Source organism: Corvus cornix, chromosome 3 (genome assembly GCF_000738735.6).
Source record: "Corvus cornix cornix isolate S_Up_H32 chromosome 3, ASM73873v5, whole genome shotgun sequence".
NCBI lineage: Eukaryota > Metazoa > Chordata > Aves > Passeriformes > Corvidae > Corvus > Corvus cornix.
Window position 1 is genome coordinate 15,061,932 of NC_047056.1, and position 18,459 is coordinate 15,080,390.

The following is an 18,459-nucleotide window of genomic DNA, read 5'->3' on the forward strand; positions in this document are numbered from 1 at the left end:
AAACTCTGGGAAGATACAGCAACAATATTAATTCACCTCTTCTTGATATGAATTACTTATTGTACTATTACTTATTATGATGTTACTCATACACACAGTTTTATAAGTAAGCAGTAATGCCCTGTAGCTAACAGATGGTTAAATAACAGCAAAGGTGAACTTAAATTTGCATGCAAATAAATACAGTAAGTTTACTCCTTGTTATTTGCTGATACCAGTTATTTTATGGAAAAGATTACACATATTTCACATCCTGTCTCAGGAAGATTCTTCTGAAACTCAGTTCTGCAGGTATTGCCCTTATTCTGCTATTCTTCTCGGTAAAAACACTTGGTGGCTCAGGCAAAGTGCTTATTGACAGGACTGAGGTGACTGCTTATGTCCCAGGAAAAAATAACCACATCTAATTTGAATTAAAGGTTTGTGAAAAATCCACATTCTGAAATGTCATTGCTGTATTGCTCCACCAAAATACTGAGCAAATAACATATTCAAGGCAGTAAATATCAACACCAGACTATATAAATAGAAGTTTGTGAAGACAAAGCACAGAGCATAATGAAATCATTACAGAGCATAATGAAATCATTAAATCCAGTTTATTACCATGACACACCTTTATAAACAGCAAGAATTGAGATTGCTGCTTGAAACCTACTGGTTTATTTTTGCAATGGCTGAATTTTTCTGGGTAGTTTATCTGTGCTCCCTTCCTACTTTGTTGATAGAGAATTTCCCAATGGTTGATAAAAGAATGTAAATGCTCACGACAAGCAAAGTCAGGTGTATCTTTTCAGTGACATGAAAATGCATGAGAAAAGAGGTGGTCCTACTTTCACAGCACATTTGGCAGGCTCAGAAACAGCTGTGTGCCACCAATTCAGACTATATTTCATAATTTGAGTAACCTCATCTAGTGAAAGGTGTCCCTGCCTGTTGAGCTTTTGATGGGAGACCCTTCCTTCTCAGACCAGGGTAAGAGAGCAGAGGAGGCTGCTGTTCTGCTAAGTTCTTCATTTCATAGTCTCATAGCTTTCTTGAAGGCAGAGTTCAAGGGGGTTACATGATAAAGCCAAGCAGCAACAGCAAACAGCAGGCAGAAAACAGCTGCTTCTTCTAATTCTATGTGCTCTTCTTTTCTTACAGAAGTGTGGATTACATTTGTTAATTGACCAATAAGATTAACACACGATTCTAGTTTTCCTTTTCTTAACCTATCCTGGTCCAATTCTAACAGTCATAAGCCTTACACAAGTGTTACACAGGTATTACACAGATTTGCATATACAGTTTCTATCAGCTCTTATTGTTCATGTGAACACTCTATCTAAAAAATGTGAACAGTACAGTTGTAGCTATATTTTGTCTAAAGTAAAGAAATTCTGTGAAAAGGCAACACTGCTGCAGTAAGAACTGTGTTTAAGGTCTCTGCTGCAGATCTTCAGTGTTTCAGGCACTTTTTAAGGCACTTAGCATATATTTTTACTAATAGTTAAAAATCTATATTTCTATTTCACTTTGGTGTGGCTTCATGTATCTCTGCTTGTCCAAAGGTTTTAATTCAACCCCTGTGCTTTGGGCCTTTTCCTCTGGACCTGAGTCCAGAGAAGCTTTCACTCCAACACCTGCCCACGTGAATAGATGACCTTTCAAGTCCCTTTCAACCCAAACCATTCTAGGATTTAATGATCATAATCTTCATTGTTAAAAGAGTATTCTGTGTAAAAGTCAGTGAAAAACTTGCACAGTATTGCCAGAAAATATTACCAAAGAGGTAATTACATTTTGCTTTCTGGACCCACCGTCTCTCCATTTTGCAGCATTAACAAGACCACCCTTGAGCAGACCTCATAAACCCTGCCTTGGGCTCTGAGAAGTTCTCAGTTCCTTCTTCTCTGTGGGGTGGACCTGTTCTCTGGATTGGGCTGGCTGCTAGCAGGAGTCTCTCATTTAATGATGAATATCCATAAGAGCCTGGTCCTCAGAAGGAGCTGGGGAGCCTGTTGTGGTTGGCAGCTAGGGATACACAGCCAACTTGTTATGGAGAAGGCATCTGTTCGCCTGTGCCTTGTCAGCAAAGCACTTAAACATGTGCTTCACAGCAAGCATGTGAACATCACCATCAAAATAAATGGGTTTATTGTCACACATATGGCTAGACACATTTATTAATTAGGAAAAAAAAAAGAGATAGCGACAGTTTGGATCGAGCTGTAAATGTGCTGAGCTTTTCAGTATTTTCTAGTGATCATTCAAGAGAGAGAGTGAAGTTTTATATTTTTGTTGCTCTTTGTTTCATCAAAATCTTCTGAAGCAAAATGTTACCAAAATTCAGTATGCAGCTATGCAAGGTGAAAGGGCCCATCACAGCAATGAGAGTGCTAAGAAATATATAAAACAGGCAAAAAGTGAGGCCAGGCAAACAGAGAAGGTTGGCAAAGACCTTTAAGACCATTGAGTCCAACCATTACCCCAGCACTGCCAAGCCACCACTAAAACACATCTCTTAGGTCACCAGCTGGCTGAGGGGAGCACTCGTGGACTGCCCGTGCAGGGTCTTCCTCTGCCAGCTGGGTTTGTCCCTTTGTGTCACCCTGACCACGAGGGGTTGGTCCTGGTATGTTCTGTACCTCATCTCTGAGTTCAGCCCTCACCCAAGGCTAAGAACATCGTGATGCCTGGATGAAGCAAATTCATCCAGAACTGCCTACGCTTCCAACACGCTACAAGGGAAAAAGCGCAACAGGGCTTTACATTTTTCATGGCCCTGAGACGTATTTTACAGGTGCCTTGGGGTTGACTTTGCAATATTTGAACCTCCCTCATGCCAATTTTGCCTCATCACTTCAGATACAAGCTCTATGGCAGCATTAATTTCAGCTGGTTGATATTTCTCCTCCCCAAACAAAGAGAATTAGTAGAGATGAGCTGACAAAAACCCTCTTCAGCAGCCTCTCATGGTTAAATGCTGGCATTTAATGAAACCCTCATCCTGGCTTGCATAACAGGTTTGTGGTTACAATTCTGCTCATCTGGAGTTTTAAATTACTTAAGCTAGGGATGGATTCAAGAGGTAGAACAGATGGACAAACTTGTGACATATGCTTCCTGTTGCTCTTGCTTTCTTTTCTTTTACCCACTTTCTTATGAGTAAGAGATGGTTGATGGCAGAAGACAGAAAGAAATACAGCAGCTTTAGTACTTGTGAGCTCTCCTCTCAGTCAAATTACTTTGGCAATTACCTTGTCTTACTATATTTTGAGATTAAAGGGGGTGACAGTTTTGCAGTAAAGACGTATTTACTGAGAGATGTAATAAAGTTTTGGTCACTTCAAAAACTTTAAAACACAAGAAAGTCACAAAAACTGAACACAAGAAAGTGTCCCTGCCTCTTTCAGCCACCCCAGTTCTTCTTATGCAGGTGTCCTCTCACAGGACTTCACTCACACAGCAGATCAGCACACTGACTCGCAATCATTTGAAATCCCAGAGTGAAATAGCCCTTAGATCATCAGAGCAGCATCACCTCTATGCCACTATATAACCATCATGTGGTTATATTTAAAGAAATCAAAATCAACTAAAATGGTTGAAAGCAACTTTTTAAACAAATGGTTCCTCAGAAATAAACAACAACAGAGACAACTATAAGCAGAATGCTGTTTCCAGAGGGAAAGAAGTTCTTGCAACATAAAGGGTAAGAGATGGGGGTTACAGAACACAGAGAAACAAAGAGCTACCAATTTTCATGTTTTCCTGTTTCCTGTCTGTTCCACACTTGCATTACTTCACAGCTTTCCAATAGTCCTGGCTGGTCTTTATTGACTAACACACATACCGTACTATAAAAGTACATAGGAACAAAACATCCTACTCTGAACCCCATGTTTGGGTTCTGGTGCTTCCTCCCACCCTTTCCCACCTGTCAGCATTTCATTATTATTTCCCCTGAGAGTCATACCTGTATATTTCACAACTGCCTCTCATTTATTCTCTAGCTCCTTACCACCTAACATCCAGAAACGGTTGCCTTGGATACAGGGTCACAGCTCAGAGCCGACAAAACTGCTGCATCCAGAGCTTTTACCCCAAAGGGGGAATACTACGAGTCAGTTCTTCCACCCAGCCTCGCATGTGCTGACTATAAACGAAAGACTTACTTTAACATCTTTCTCAGCCTGATTTACTAAAATACCCCCCTTTGGGCTCAAACAGTACATTTTTTTAGAACTTTTCTATTGCAAAGCCTTTAATATCCAAGTTGCTGTAAAATCCCATTTGATCTTATTTAGATTACTATCTGCAAACACCTCCTGGACAGCAGTGGTCTGTCCAGCACTGTGTGAATTAAGACCCTTTAAGCTGGACCCATGCTATGTCTGAATAAATGAGATACAACTGCAGTGTTTAGGGCTGGCCAAACCTGTATCCTACACAAACCTGCAGTCCTTGGTGACCCATGTACTGGGACAGATACTCCATGGAGAAAATACTGAGTGACTATGCAGATAAGGAGTGACTTCCATAATCATTCTATCTACCCATTCATCCATCCATCCTTGGTAAAATATATCTATATCTAAATCTATATCTATAGATATATACACACACCACTTCAATTTCTGGCATTTCCTAACTTTCTAAAAATATTTTTAAATACATTCCTTTAACAGAGACTAAAGAGATGGTCAGAATTCCTGTAAATTTGCTTTGCAAACCAAGGTGAGCTAAACCAGTTTCTTTTTTTTTTGTTTTCCCTGAGAGTTCCATATATAAAAAAGTGCACACCTGCACCCAGAGACTTTGGGAAAAGATGCCCACTCTATTCAGTGACTGAAAAGTGCACCATAATAAGCTTAATGAATGTAGTTAAAAACCATCCATGTCTCTGCTGGTGCTCCTTGTTTCATTTCCACCTGTGAAATATTAGTCAGGTGTTTGAGACAACTGTTACTCAAAAGGAGCCATGCTGGCAGAACAGAGCCAGGAGATGAATAATTGAACTTTAAGAGAGTTTCAAAGAGCTGCAGGCAATTTTTACAGGATTTATACAGTACCAATTTTATTCTATTTACACACAATGGTGATCAGGTTATTGGTTATCCATAGCCCTGTGATGCCTAACATCAGTGAACACCAGAATCGATCACCCTTGGCATTTCTCTGCTGGCCATGCTTTAAACCACAGGCTAAGAGGTCATGGCCACATATCCATTCCTCTTTAATGTATGTTGGTTTTAAAAAGAGTTAATAGAAATATAAGCCTAAAATAAGCCAAGCTTCCTTAGGAAAAAAAGATTATATTTGTCACAATTACATTAAATAACTAAAAGGTGAATTAATAAATAGTTACTAAGTTACCAGGTGCATGTGAAAGGTATAAAAGACTGAGAGGAAACAATTTCTGTAGAAGTGAATCACAAAGATGAAGCCAAAATTATTCCCAGCCGTGACTCAGGTGAGGACAGGAGATAGGGCTGGGAAGCAGCAGGGCAGTTCCATCAGGGCAGGGGTGCTGGGACTCCCCTGCTTCTCTGGTAGCTGGTGATTTCTGCATGTGGGCAAGGGGCTTGCAACTCCCACAGGCATCCCTGGCGACCAGTAGGATGTCACAAGGGTCTGCCTCATGGGAATGATGCAAGAGGCTCCTGCAAGAGAGTGGTGTGATGGAGAGGTGCTGGTGGCTGTGATGCCGGGATTAAACAAAGTACTCATGTGCTCTGGACAGGAAATTTTGTAGGGGAGGTAGTGATGAAGGACCTCTTGTGCTGTACAGAGGACTAGCACTAGAGGGATAAGAAGCTGCAAGAAAACCTCATGAAATTTCTCATGAAATCCCCTGAGATGGGAATGTGAAGACCGATCCCAGACGCAGAGTGCTTACATGGAGAGGTGCTGCCATGTGGGGCTGATACCTGGCCACGTCAGGCAGGAGAGGAGGGGACCCCATGACCTAAGGAGAGGTTATCATGTATGACACAGCCAGGGCAGTATATTTAGGGTGAAGGATATGCCAGACTGAGAGGAGTAAGGTGAGGTTTTATCTCAGAAACCCCAGCTGTTAGCATCTCTAAGGCACTGGGGGTGACCCCAAAGAAACCTCAGAGAAGGAGAGAGGAATAACCTCCTCAAAACCCGGCTGCTCGTGAATGTTTAACTTCTCCTCCTTGCAGCAGGTTTCCCAAGTGTGTTTTTCTAAGCTGACACCTTCTAGCTGAGCTTTCCAAGAAAGATCTTTAGTCTCTAGAGGGTACTCAGCAGGCACATTTATCAGCTCAAGTGGCCTAACTTTTGTGTATTTGAGTGATACATGGCCCTTAAAAAGATAAACGCTGGGGCTTCAGCTTCACCACCAGCAGCAGCAGTATTCTTGCTCTTTTCACTTAGCGGAAGCAGGAAAGCTTTTTTCCTCAGCTGTACTGCATGCTGCCCTTTCTGTGTACAGCCTGCAAAGACTAATTAAACAAGTCCACCCCTGCTCACTACTACATGCCGTTGTCCTAAAGACAAAACCCAATAAATACAGAAGGAGGTCTGGTGACGTTGCTTTGGCACAGAACCAAGCCACGGAAGAAGTAGAAGTGTCTCTAAATCACTTTTATGATTCCCTGGCTGGGGCCAGCTGCTCTTCATACACCTTGTACAAGCAAATGGGGACTGACTTGTGCCAGGCCATCAGTGTTGCCAGCTGAGCAGCAGCTCTGGCCCAAGCTCTTGCTAAGCAGCCCCCCCTGAAGAGGGAACATGTGGGGAGAGTCACAGGCTTGAGGCTCAAAATCTTTGGCAAGCTTATGTTTAGTTTTCTGGCTAATCCTACTGCAACAGAACATGGTTTCAAATGAGGGAGAGGGAGCCTCTCCTAAAAGGAGATGGTGGAGAATGAAGTTCAGAGAAGGATGAAAATCAGGAGTAGGAATTCAAACTCTATTTGAATTCAAAGGAATTCAAATACATAGAGACAATGAAAGTCAGGACCTACAAACTGGCACTATTCTTGCTGAATTGGCTGTAAAGGGATGGAAGTGTCCTGTGGCATGACAACCTCCCTTTTCCACTAACATAATGTTCACAAACTTCTTTCAATACTTAAGGTTTTATTGTTCTTTTAAATAATATCATCTTCTTCTCTGCTAAACTCTTGGGGCCAGTCTCTGGTTTACAGTCATAAAAATCAAGACTGAAATTATTTTCTTCATTTTATGCTGCCTTTCTTGGACAAATCTTCAGCAAGATGCTAGTAAACGCCCTCCTGTTATCCTGCCCCTTGGCACAGCTGAGGTACTCTGATGGCTTGTTAAAACAGAAAGAATATGGGTTAGTGTTGCCTAAATTAGTCCTAAACCACCTCACAAAGGAGGATTTCCAGAAAAAGGAGATGAGAACAGAATGTTCCTTCTTTTGGTTGCAGCCTGTCTCCTTGTACATTGATCTAAACTAGCCCACAGCTGCTTTCTGTGGCTGCCTCCACACCTGATGGTTGCAGGGTCCTGTCTCTGGCTTGTCTTCTTTTCTTATCCTAACAGCTGGGGAAAACCATTTTGCTACAATCTTCTCTGAAATGGTGGTGGTGTTAATAATGGAAAAATATATCCCACACGCTCCACAGTTGTTTGACAAATTTATATACTGTGAAAAAGCCTCCCCTTTGCACTACAGGCTTAGAGTCTTCACACTCTCACATTAACAGCTGTTGGGGGGGTTTAAACCCCTGCTCATATTCCAGGTTGCATGAAGAAGCATCTGCCTTGGCTCACTGCACTGCCAAATATCACCTAGAACACAGGGGTTTCTGAAACACCATCAGACAGAGGAAACACACCTGCATTAAGAGTAACTGTTTTAAAAATACACAGGAAACAAAAGCATGATAACCAAGAAATATACGAAGTATGTCTCAGTAACCATGGGTATACATGATGGTAGTGCTCATGGGCCCCAAGAATCACCAATTCCTTCTCTCTTTTGTGTCAAATATCTGAAGCCATATACTACCACCTCCTCTGACCTTCCTACAGTCTTCATGCAGCTGATGATTCCAGGTGAACATTGTTTCAAAAGTAGATTTCTGTTGCAATCATAATTTTTCATCCTTTAAAGCTGCTCCCATTCTTATTTTCCTATGTCTTTTTGAGAATGTTTTTTGTGTGGATAATTGTGTATCTAAGCAACACCCTAACAGAAAAAATCTTATGCCCTGTCATTTCAAACATTAGCTGCTTTTGCTGTTTATTGAAACTTGCATTTCAGATGTCTGTGTACACCCAAGGTTGAGCCTTTTTTTTTTTTCTGAACTGCAAGTTAAAAAGAATAATGGTATCCAAATTTTGTTATGTTCTTGTGAGACATTATTGGCTTCGAAAGAATACTTGCACAAGTACTGTCACTTCAGTGCCAGTACATCTCACAGTACTTCTCCTTTCAGGCTAAGAAACAGCATTAAAACTGCATTATCTGAATTTCACAAGTGATCTTGGGTCTATGTCATATTTCTCCACATAAGAAGTCTGACAAAAGAAGATGTCACTTGTGGGCTTTCTGAGCCTTACAGATGGGAAAAGCTGTTCAATGGTTATATTGTTGGCTTATCTTTTGACTGGATTAAACAACAGACTTGTGGCAGATTTTTCTTCTGCCACTGGTGTTTTGTGTAGGTAGGTGTTCAGAGAACATCTGTTTCTTGATAGTTGTCTCAGCAATTCTGCTTTACAAAGATGGATGCAAGGGATAAAAAGGCCCTAAACATGAAAACATCCTTTCTACTGTTAGGCCTTTTTTTGTTTCCCCCCCCAAATCTCTGTACAAACTCCTACAGTTACAATTTAATGAAAAAACTCAGATAAATCTACCTGGACTTCTCTATGGTTTAAATATACCTTCACAAGTCCCTTATTTTAAAAAGTTCCATCTGAAAGCAAAGAAACAAATTCTCAAGTACCTGTTTGCTTGGGCAGCTCTTCCAATTCATTCATGAAGGCACAAAGACCCAATTTTAAGTTACTGTAATATAAATAAAGGGTGACAGGACTGCTGACTAACCAGTTATTTCCCATTTTCTACTTCTCCATTTAACTCTTCCTTCCTTAGCATGCATTTCCCTTGACTACTTTTAAATTTAATGATACTGAACAACTTTGCCACATTACCAAGACAATTTTGAGCTTTTGATTTTATCTGAGATTTTCCTGGTCCTCCCAGCTCCGCCAGTAGCAGTTTTTGTAAATGAACAAATCATCTTATCAAATTCTTCCTCTTTCTGCCTCTCTTATGAAAATCACAACTTGGATTTAAGATCTGTACACTGCCATCACTCCCTCCTATTTCCATCGGGCTTAAAGTAGACTTGACTGCATACACATTGAGCATGAGTGACACTGTGCTTTTTGTCTGACCTCAGGAGACAGATATATTGCTTGCACAATGCTCAGGCTGAGCAAAGAGATCACAGAATATATAATGATGAATAACCAAAGGCATTTTATCTGGCTTTAACTGAAATTTACTGAATTAGTTTCTCGCTCGGTTCTCGCATGGGCAAATTTCTTCTAGCTGTGGTTTCTGCCGTGATTAAATTTGCCTGTGTAAGACTTGGGAATGATTGGGAAACATTTGGCCAATAATTTCTAAAAGGGAAGAAGCTGCAGTGGAACAAGCTCAGAAAGGTTAAAACCCAGGGAGGAATTGCTGCGGGGCTAGAACTGTTATCAAGATATTACTGCTTCTTTCATGCACTTATTATGGATTTTTAAACAGGAGAAATAGCAGTGCCTCACCCACAATAAGTAATCCCATATCTTAACATCAAACCATTCAATTTCTTATCTTCTTCCACTCCAAAGCTTTAATCACTTGTAAAGGCTGCTAATGCTTTGCCTTGTGTAATGCAATTAGATTTAATTTTCATTCTACTTCTTGTTTGATTCAAGAAAGATTGCACTGAAACCTTCCCATGTCTAGATGTAGCAGCCAGTGCCATCAACAGACCCACTGAGCTCAGGGGGGATGTATTTTACACGGTAATAACAAGTGCATTTGTTTTATAAACCTGGCATGCCAATAAAGTACCTAAGGTAGGATTTCCTAAAGCTCTGCAGGCTGGTCTGCTATTGACTTCAGCAGAAGTAGGCTATTGAGGAGATATTTGTCTGGATTGCAATGCAATTGCCCCTTGGATTCTAATTTTGTTTGTTACTAGAGTGTTTCTATTCGCAAAAGGTTTTTATTGTCACTTCAAACATTTATTGTGCTCAGGAGGGCTTTCACATTTCAAATGTTCACCAGCATGAACCCTAATTTTTGTGCTTAAACATCTTCTCCCAAAATGCCCTCAGGTATGCACTTGGTGCTGACACACTACAAAAACTGTCTCTTTTGATATAGGTAAGCAAGATTTATTCAGATCATGGCCACAGCTTATGTTCTCAGTAATGTCAAGCTGTTTCAGTCTAAAAGTTGCAGATGAAATGTTCAGACCTGTTTTTGTGTTGCTCTAACCCTGATGCTACTACAGCAAGAGGCAAAATTCTCTTTGACTTAACAGCTTCAAAGATAAGGTAATACCGCATTCATTAAAGAAAGAAATGACATTGTATTTTTCAGCACACCACCAGGAGTAGGTAATGTTACATGAAGTTAATTGTCAACAGAACTACCCTATAATTGTTTTCCTCCTCTCTCCACAATGAAGAGCAATTAAAGCTTGCATAAAAACAAGACAGTGTGCGGGCAAAGATGACCCTGTGGTACAAGTGAGAAAAAATGATGACATGTGTATGATCTGTGTCAAACCGAAGACAATTGGAGAAAGAAGAAATAGTTAAACTGAAAAAGAAATGCGGGTCAATAGCAGGATTAACACCAGGGAAAGGGGACAAGTATGATGAGGAACAGAGAGAAACTGTAAAGCTTTACTTCTGCCTTCTTTAGTAGTTATTAACATGAAAGGCTGTAAAGACATCAAACAAATATCCAAAAGTTAATCAAGCACGCAAATCACCAGTAGAGAAAGGCACACTAATTGGGGGAAGGCAGAAGAAGCTGGAGAAGTTCAGACTGCCTGGGAAACACAGGTGAGCAGGCAGCATTGGATCAGCTGTATGAGAAGGAAAGAGGGAATATCCCCAGGAGAGCCAAGTGGGGGGAAGACTCCAGGGACTGGCAGGGCTCCATGGGAACACAGGCCACAGGGTTTCAAGCAGGATTTGGCTTTATGAGCCTGCAGCAAACAGGGCAGCTGATAAGCCCAGTAATTATGATCCCTCACAGCTATCACAGGCTCGATAGCTGGTTTACAGGGAGGTTGCTTGGTAATAGAGACGGACTGGCTGGAGCCACACATGGATGGAGAGGTGTCAAAGGGGTGCTTTGGCACACCAGTGTCTGGTATGCAATCACATCTCCAAGCTCTTGTAAATGCACAGGGAACCAAAACGGAGGTATTTGTCCAGCAGGACAATCACCAAAGACCAAAAGGAATGTTCTCCTAAGCAGGAGGTACATGCTCACTAAGTAGACATTGCTCCTTCAATTACCCAAGCTAGAGGGACCCTGAAGGCTGCTACAACAGAGAATCCCTGATTACAAACTCCAGTTGGTCTTTGTTTTGAACCTGAACCAGCACTTAGTAAGTCAGTATAAAATTTCCCCTAACTTCTGAGATGCTGGACCATATCTCATGTAATGCTGGGCAAAGTTTGGTTTTAGGAAGACTGCTCTATGAAGCTGTGGTGCTTGACATTTAATTTGGAGACCCCACATTTCAGTGCTTCAGCTGAGCACCTCAAACTCCACAGCCATGGCAAAAAGAAGTCCAATTTGATTGTCCTTGACTTCTCCATCAGTTACTGATGTCAGTGTTTTGAAACATTTAGCTAGGGTTTAATATTAAAGAAACCTCTGAAATGCTTAGATTAAGTAATCTGAGCTGAAGTGCTCTGTAGAAATAATTCATTTTAGATGACCAAAGCACAGTGAAAGCTTTATTTTCTGTGGCAGGCATAACCCTACAAGGGCAGGCAAAGCCTAAGAAGTACTGAGATTAAGATAATGTTTTTCAGAATTTTTTTTAATTTAAAAAAGGGCTTTATTTTAAGTACTGGGGTTCCTTCCTCCTGCTTTCTAAATAAAATCCCAACAAATTTAGGATCAAAATTATTTCATTGAGACCCTTCAGGGGGGACTCCTCAAGTCACCTGTGTAATTACATGGATGTAATCCAAGTAAATCTTCGTGTTGTTTCTCTCAACCACAAGAAAGCAAGCTGTGATTTAGATTACTTTTCTGCTCAGAGCACTCAACCTATGCCCACACACTTAGGAAATTCCTATCAGTGGCACCCAAAGAAGTTAATACTCCCATGCACCTACAGCAAGCAGAAAACATTGTTATGGTGACAGTTCTTCATGTGAGGAAAATCAGTGCAGGATCAGGACTCTCCACAGAAATATGCTGACCATTGACCTGCTGCCCTCTGAGCCTCTTGCTCTCTGTTCTTTATCGAGATTACCCGAGTGAGGAAAAGACTCTCAGAAATCCACTGGCACATTGATCAAAACACGACACGCACCAAAGGAATCAGATCTGCCTGAAACACACTCTCATGCTGGCTGCAGATTGTGTATAGGATGGCAAAGACAAATAACCTGACACTGCACCTTAATAATACTGCTTGCTCTTCCAGCTGCTTTCTCATTTGGTTTTGTTTGATTATTTCTTAAGAAGGTCAACTCTGGAGGCAACTCCCCCCTCATCTGAACCCTCAGCAAAAGCTGCCTGCACAAGCCTCAGAGAATTGCAGAGCCCTGAGGAGACAACACTGCTGCTGATCAGGCGCACACCCCGGTTTGGCTGCCACCTTTTGGTTGGGTTGGCCCTATAGACATAGAATGAGGCTGCATTCACGGAGAGCAGAGAGCCACAACCTCCCATGGCTGCAGTTCTAATTCACATCCTGGAATACAACAATGAAGAAGACAGGGCAAATATCTTTTCCCCTTAAAACCTTCGGACCATGTTGGTTATTTGTGGGATTTCTTGCCAAATTATCCTCTGTAGTTGCCTGCTCTCACAGGTTCACCCCCTGGCTCCTGGCAGCTCAGTACAGCATCTGACCTGTGCTTGCTGAGCTGTCCAAGTGTGTTTTGCACATCACTTCCATTAAATTATCACCTCCAGAACATCTGGACCACCAGATATTCTCACAAGACTATGACACAGAGACAGAGGATATTTTAGAAGTGAGTGGTTATGGTGCTCAGGTTGTGGAGCACAAGCAGAAATGATGTGCTGGGTATGCTGGGTCCCTACAGAGGACCCAGAGAGAAGAAGGTCTAACCCAGCTAAGCATCCTAAGCAAGGAGAGAAGAGCTGCCAAAACCTGTGAGATGGCAGAAAACCCAGAATGTTGTGTCCCTTACTTAAGATAAGAGCAGAGCATGCCCGATCCATTTGGGTAGAGCTGTCAGTCCACAGGAATATTGGGTCATTTAACAGGATTCCTCAGGGCACGTATGAACAGTCCTGCTCACTCCTACACACTGTGCCCCCAACACCTGTAACCTTATCACAGCTGTACAGAGAGAAGATCCCTGCATCTTTTCTTCCCAGGTGTGCTTTCAGGCACACATAACCCAGATATGTTCCATCCCAAAACCATCTGCCCACAGTAAGGCTGCTATAAAAAAAAAATTATATCCAAAAATCACTTTTACACATCAGAGTACTTCACTTGACTTCATTTTTTAATGCCTGGTATGGATTTCTATAAATCAATTCTATCACTTGATTTTTGAAACACGTAGTTACACATAAGAAGCTTAGAATCCAGTTTTAATGGGTTGATTTTTCAAAATGTTTTACTATACAGGCTCTGCTACCAGAATATGGGAAAAGCTAGGACTGATTATGCCTGTATCTGTCACATTTTACCAGGAAGAAATCTGATCTGAGTTATACTTTTGCTGTCAGTCTTTAACGAAGTGCTGGGAGCTATAGGTGGTCTGCACTTGGGGAGGGAAGGAAAAAACTCAACTGCAAACCAAAGCCTACTGTCAGTTAAACCAAAGAATCAAGAATAAATTTCACCTAGCTGCTCCTTAAAGAAATCAGAATAATAATTGCCTAGAAACCCAGTACCTTTTGGAGTGCAAAATAATGACTGAAGAGATGGTGTAGTCCGACAGCAAGCAAACAGAAATTAGAATGAAGTGTTTTCTTACATAGTTCTGAAAATCCAGATGTGTCTAATGAAAATAAACTCAACATTTCATTATTCAAGCACAAACAATACAGTAATAAAAAATGAATGCCCAGAGTGCTATCAAGAGGGTGTTTTATGGACTGTAAGCCACACACTTTGTGGGCTATTCAGGAAAATGCTTTAAAATTAGAATTTCAACTCTCACTTCTTAAAGACCCCATTAACATGTTTCTCACCCAGACTGTTTGATTGTGTCCCTGAGGAATTGGGGAAGTGCAGAACTGCAGCCAAGGAGGCACCTAACAGCGGGGAGCTGCTTGGCTCTGCAAAGCTCTCAAGGAGCATGGACGGAACAGTTCTCTGCCAGCCTGGCTATGCCTAATCCTTGTGTTCACAGAAGGATGAAACCTGGACTCTTCCGTCCCTCTGTTCAGCTTACACAAACTCCAGGAAAACTTGCAGTCCTGTCCCTGGGTGACTGTATTTCAGTGCCTACATCTGAAAGATTTAGTAGTCTTATTAAAACTGTTGAGAACAGAGTGAGGGCTTGAAAAGACATAGCGTGATTCCTGCAAGCTCGAATCCTCTACAAGTAAGAAGCTGAGTAACCTGTGGGTGATTTACCCTTGAGAGACATTGAGTATACTTGCTATTTGTTAAGCAGTAAGGAAGCTTTCCAACACGTCGCTAGGATAGTGGTGTGTTTAGCTGGAGTAATAAAGCTGCTTTGACACACGTAACTGATGAAGCTGTTGAGGAAGGCAAACTGTTTTGACTCTGCACGTCTGGTAGTTCTTGGCAAGGTTGGGTAGAAACAGCATTCTTGTCAATTAAGCACGACACGAAAGCAAATCAAATTGCTCTGAGCCAGGATAATGTGGTGTGTGAGCTGACAGTGGCATCAAAGGTACTCCAGGAGGGTACGTACATAAATGAGCTGGCTGGGAGGGAAAAAATGGACCTTGGAAGAATGGCTGTGGAACTGCTCACCCAGGTGACACCTCAGTGCCCTGCCATTTGGTTCCTCCCACGCTGCGACCACGAGCCAGACAGCTTTGTGCACGTTTGACTAAGAGCACAGCATCATGTTTTAGCAGAACAACTAGTTAATTCATTGGGGTTTTTTGCCTTTGCTGGGTGGAACTGCGAAAAATAACCGAATACAACCGTGTGGTGGAAGAAACCCTGCTGCAGCTGAGCTCACCGTAGGCTTTGCCTCTCTACGAGCTGCAGCAGCTTGAAGAGGCACACGAAGGGAAGCACTGAGGTGGGGGCAGCTGCTCTTCATCTGCAGGAGCTGTACACGTAGCTGGTAGAAGCCATGCCAGGATGGAGGCAGCAGCCTCGGGATGCCGGTACTCCGGCAGACACTGCTCCTGCCAGGCTGTGCAGCTTGGCACCCCCAGCAGCTCTGCCATGGCCTTTGCTGTGCCCACAGGCACAACGTGGCCCCACTTCCAGCCACCTTCTGCTGCATCTCCTCACTCAGAGCAAAGCCTCGCTCTGCAGCAGGCTCTCTGAACTCACACCAAGTACTGTAAGCAATCCAGGAGGTAGCAGGCAGGTAGCATTCCAAGAGAAGGTACGACTTGGGGAACACTTGCCAGAATCCGGCCTTTGTTGCAGATCATGAAAAACAGTCTTCAGCCTCCACCTCGCACGTGAGATGTGACATTACTGACTCCAAGGAGAGAGCACTGCCTCTCAGTGCTGCTACAGGAATATGAGAAACACAACTCTTGGTTCTGCCATTTACACCTGTCAAGACTGGCAAAACCCCCTGCTGAGTTCCTCATTCCCTCTGCCCGGGTACAAATGACTGCAGATGGGGCAATGAAGTGGAGATGGAAACAAATGCAAATGAAGAGGAAACATTTTACATTTCAATAACCTCAGAGAGGAGAAGCCAGGGTTGGCAGGGAAGCAATGTGTTTACACATCACCTGAAGATTTCTCTGTTTCCCACAGCAGGTGTAAGGAAAGAGTGGGTTTGTTAAAACGTTGGCTTTTTTTGTTCATTCATTCACATCAGTCAAAATGATCCCTTTTAAATATATGTTCCTGTGATGAAGAAATGCATTCTAATTAATGCTTAATTAAAACGGTGTTTTCATGACAGGGCTACTGAATGTAATTGCAAACCAAAAGTTAACTGGATTTTTCAATGCAAAAAGTAACAATACCTGACAACATTCTGTACTCACCATCACGACTCCATTATACAGATTAGTCATTATTGATAAAACATTTTCCAAACCGAATGAATGTAAATGCAATAATGAGCTGTGAGTTTCTTTCTCTACAATAAAGGGAAAACACGACACTTACGCTCAGAACACACTTGGCTTCTTACAAAACTTAAAAACTGGCAGAATTAAGACCGGTAAGAACTTGTGTTCAGGGACAGGGTTTCTCAAGCAATAGTCCAAGAGTAGTAGATAGCCACAGAGTAAAAAAAAACAAAAATCCTCCCACCAGAACTCATCATTTGCTTTACAAAGTACTGCTCTTCCTAAACACCTATGGGATATGAGAAACTGCAGCCGGCTGCAGCGATAACACGGAGAACACGTATCGTGCTACAGCTGGAAGACACACGACTTCGTGTGCCTTGCGTCTTTAAACACATACACATCCTAACTTTGCCAGCAGTTAAAGCCGGTACCAAGCTGAGCGGCCAGGCACGGCGAAAGCCTGGCTCTCCCTCAGCATCTCCATCAGCCCGCTACTACCGGCCCCCGCGCCGCCTCCCGCGGTACCGAGCCACTCGCCCGGCGGGCGCATCGCGGCGCAGGCAGCGCTGCTCGGGGAGCCGCCAGCCCCGTTCGCTCCTTCGGGCCGGCGGAACGAAGCCCAGCAGCCGGCAGCAGAAGTTTGTTGGGGAGGGACGGGGCTCCCGCAGCCGCGACGGCCCGTGCTCCTGCGAACCCGCGGGAGCCGGAGCGCTGCGGGGCGGGAGCAGCGCCGGTCCCCGGCTCCGTGCAGCGGGCGGAGCGGTGGGACCGCGACACTCGGGCCGGGAGGTCAGCGGGGACAAGAGGGACCCGGACGCGCTGCGAAACCCCGGTTGCCACAGCAACGCGGCGGCGCCTCTCCCCAAACTTTGGTCGCTATAACGACGGGGCCGGGGCCGCGGCCGCGGCATCTCCCGGGCGGGCGGGTCTGCGCCGCGGAGTCGTCGGGGCAGCGCTCACCTATGGTGGAGACGACGGTGCCCACGAAGTAGAAGGCGCCGGGGAAGTCCCAGCGAGGCCGCAGGGCGTCGACGCGGATGCCCGCGGCCCTGGCCGCCTCGTAGCTCCGCAGGAAGGCGCGCAGCTCCGGCGGGCTGATGTTGAAGATGCGGCTGAAGTTGTGGAGGGTCCGGTTCCAACGGAGCTGCGCCGCCGCCTCCGACGGGCTCTCGAGGGCCGAGAAGACGGTGGCGCCGGCGCTCAGGTACGCCGCGATGAGGGCGGCCAGCAGCAGGAACCGCCCGTTGTCCTCGTTGAGGGGCGCGAGGCGCCGCCGGCGGCAGGAGCCCACCGCCCCCGCGGGGGCATCATCCGGTGCGCGGCGCGGCGGGCGCGGCGGGCGGCGGGCGGCCCCCGGCGGGGGGCGCGGGCATGGGGCGGCGCTGCGCGGAGCCCGGCGCGGCGGCGGCGGCGGCGGTGGTTTCGCTGCAGGGGCCGCGGCTCTGAGTCATCCCCCGGCGGGGCTGCCCGCCCGGCTGGCGGCGGCGGCGCCCCGGGGCCGTTGGCCTCGCCCGCCCGCCCTCGGCCCGACGCCCCGCGCCCCCGGCGCCGCGGGCTGCTGCGGCGCGGGCTCGGCGGCGCGCACCGGCCGGCTCGCTCTGGCCATGCGGGGCGGCGGCGGCGGCGGCGGCCCCGCCGCGGGGGAGACGCCGCGGGGAGGCGGAGGCGGAGGCTCCGCGCGGCGCCCGGTCGACGGCGGGCGGAGGGCGGGAGCGTGCGGCGCGTCCCCCGGGGAGCCGCATCCCCGGCGGGAAGCCTCCCGCAGCCCCGCTGCCGCCGCCCGCCCGGGCCGGGCCGCTGGAGCCGCCGCTGCCGCCCCCCGGGGGCCGCCGCGCCCGGCCCGGGGGAGGGATGGGGCGGGACGGGGCCGCCCTGCCCTGCCCTGCGCTGCCCTGCGCTGCCCGCCGCTCCCCGCTTCTCCGCTCCCACCGCGGCACCGGCCGGGCAGGGGGGACACGGCGAACGCACTGGTTCCTCGCCATGTGTGGGATGCGCCTTGGCCGCTGCGCGGGTGGTTTGGCTTCCAAACCT

General features: G+C 45.3%; 1 protein-coding gene across 1 annotated transcript in view; it reads right to left on the bottom strand.

Annotated features, from left to right (window-relative positions):
* The window catches only part of KCNK12 (potassium two pore domain channel subfamily K member 12), a 29,843-nt gene extending 11,673 nt beyond the window's left edge, over positions 1-18,170 (bottom strand). The window contains exons 1-2 of the mRNA XM_039567858.1: positions 18,014-18,170; positions 17,389-17,757 (exon numbers count right to left, since the gene is read on the bottom strand). Coding sequence (XP_039423792.1) covers positions 17,389-17,757; positions 18,014-18,170 — 526 coding nt within the window. The remainder of the gene's footprint in view (positions 1-17,388; positions 17,758-18,013) is intronic.
* Positions 18,171-18,459: the final 289 nt, after the last annotated feature.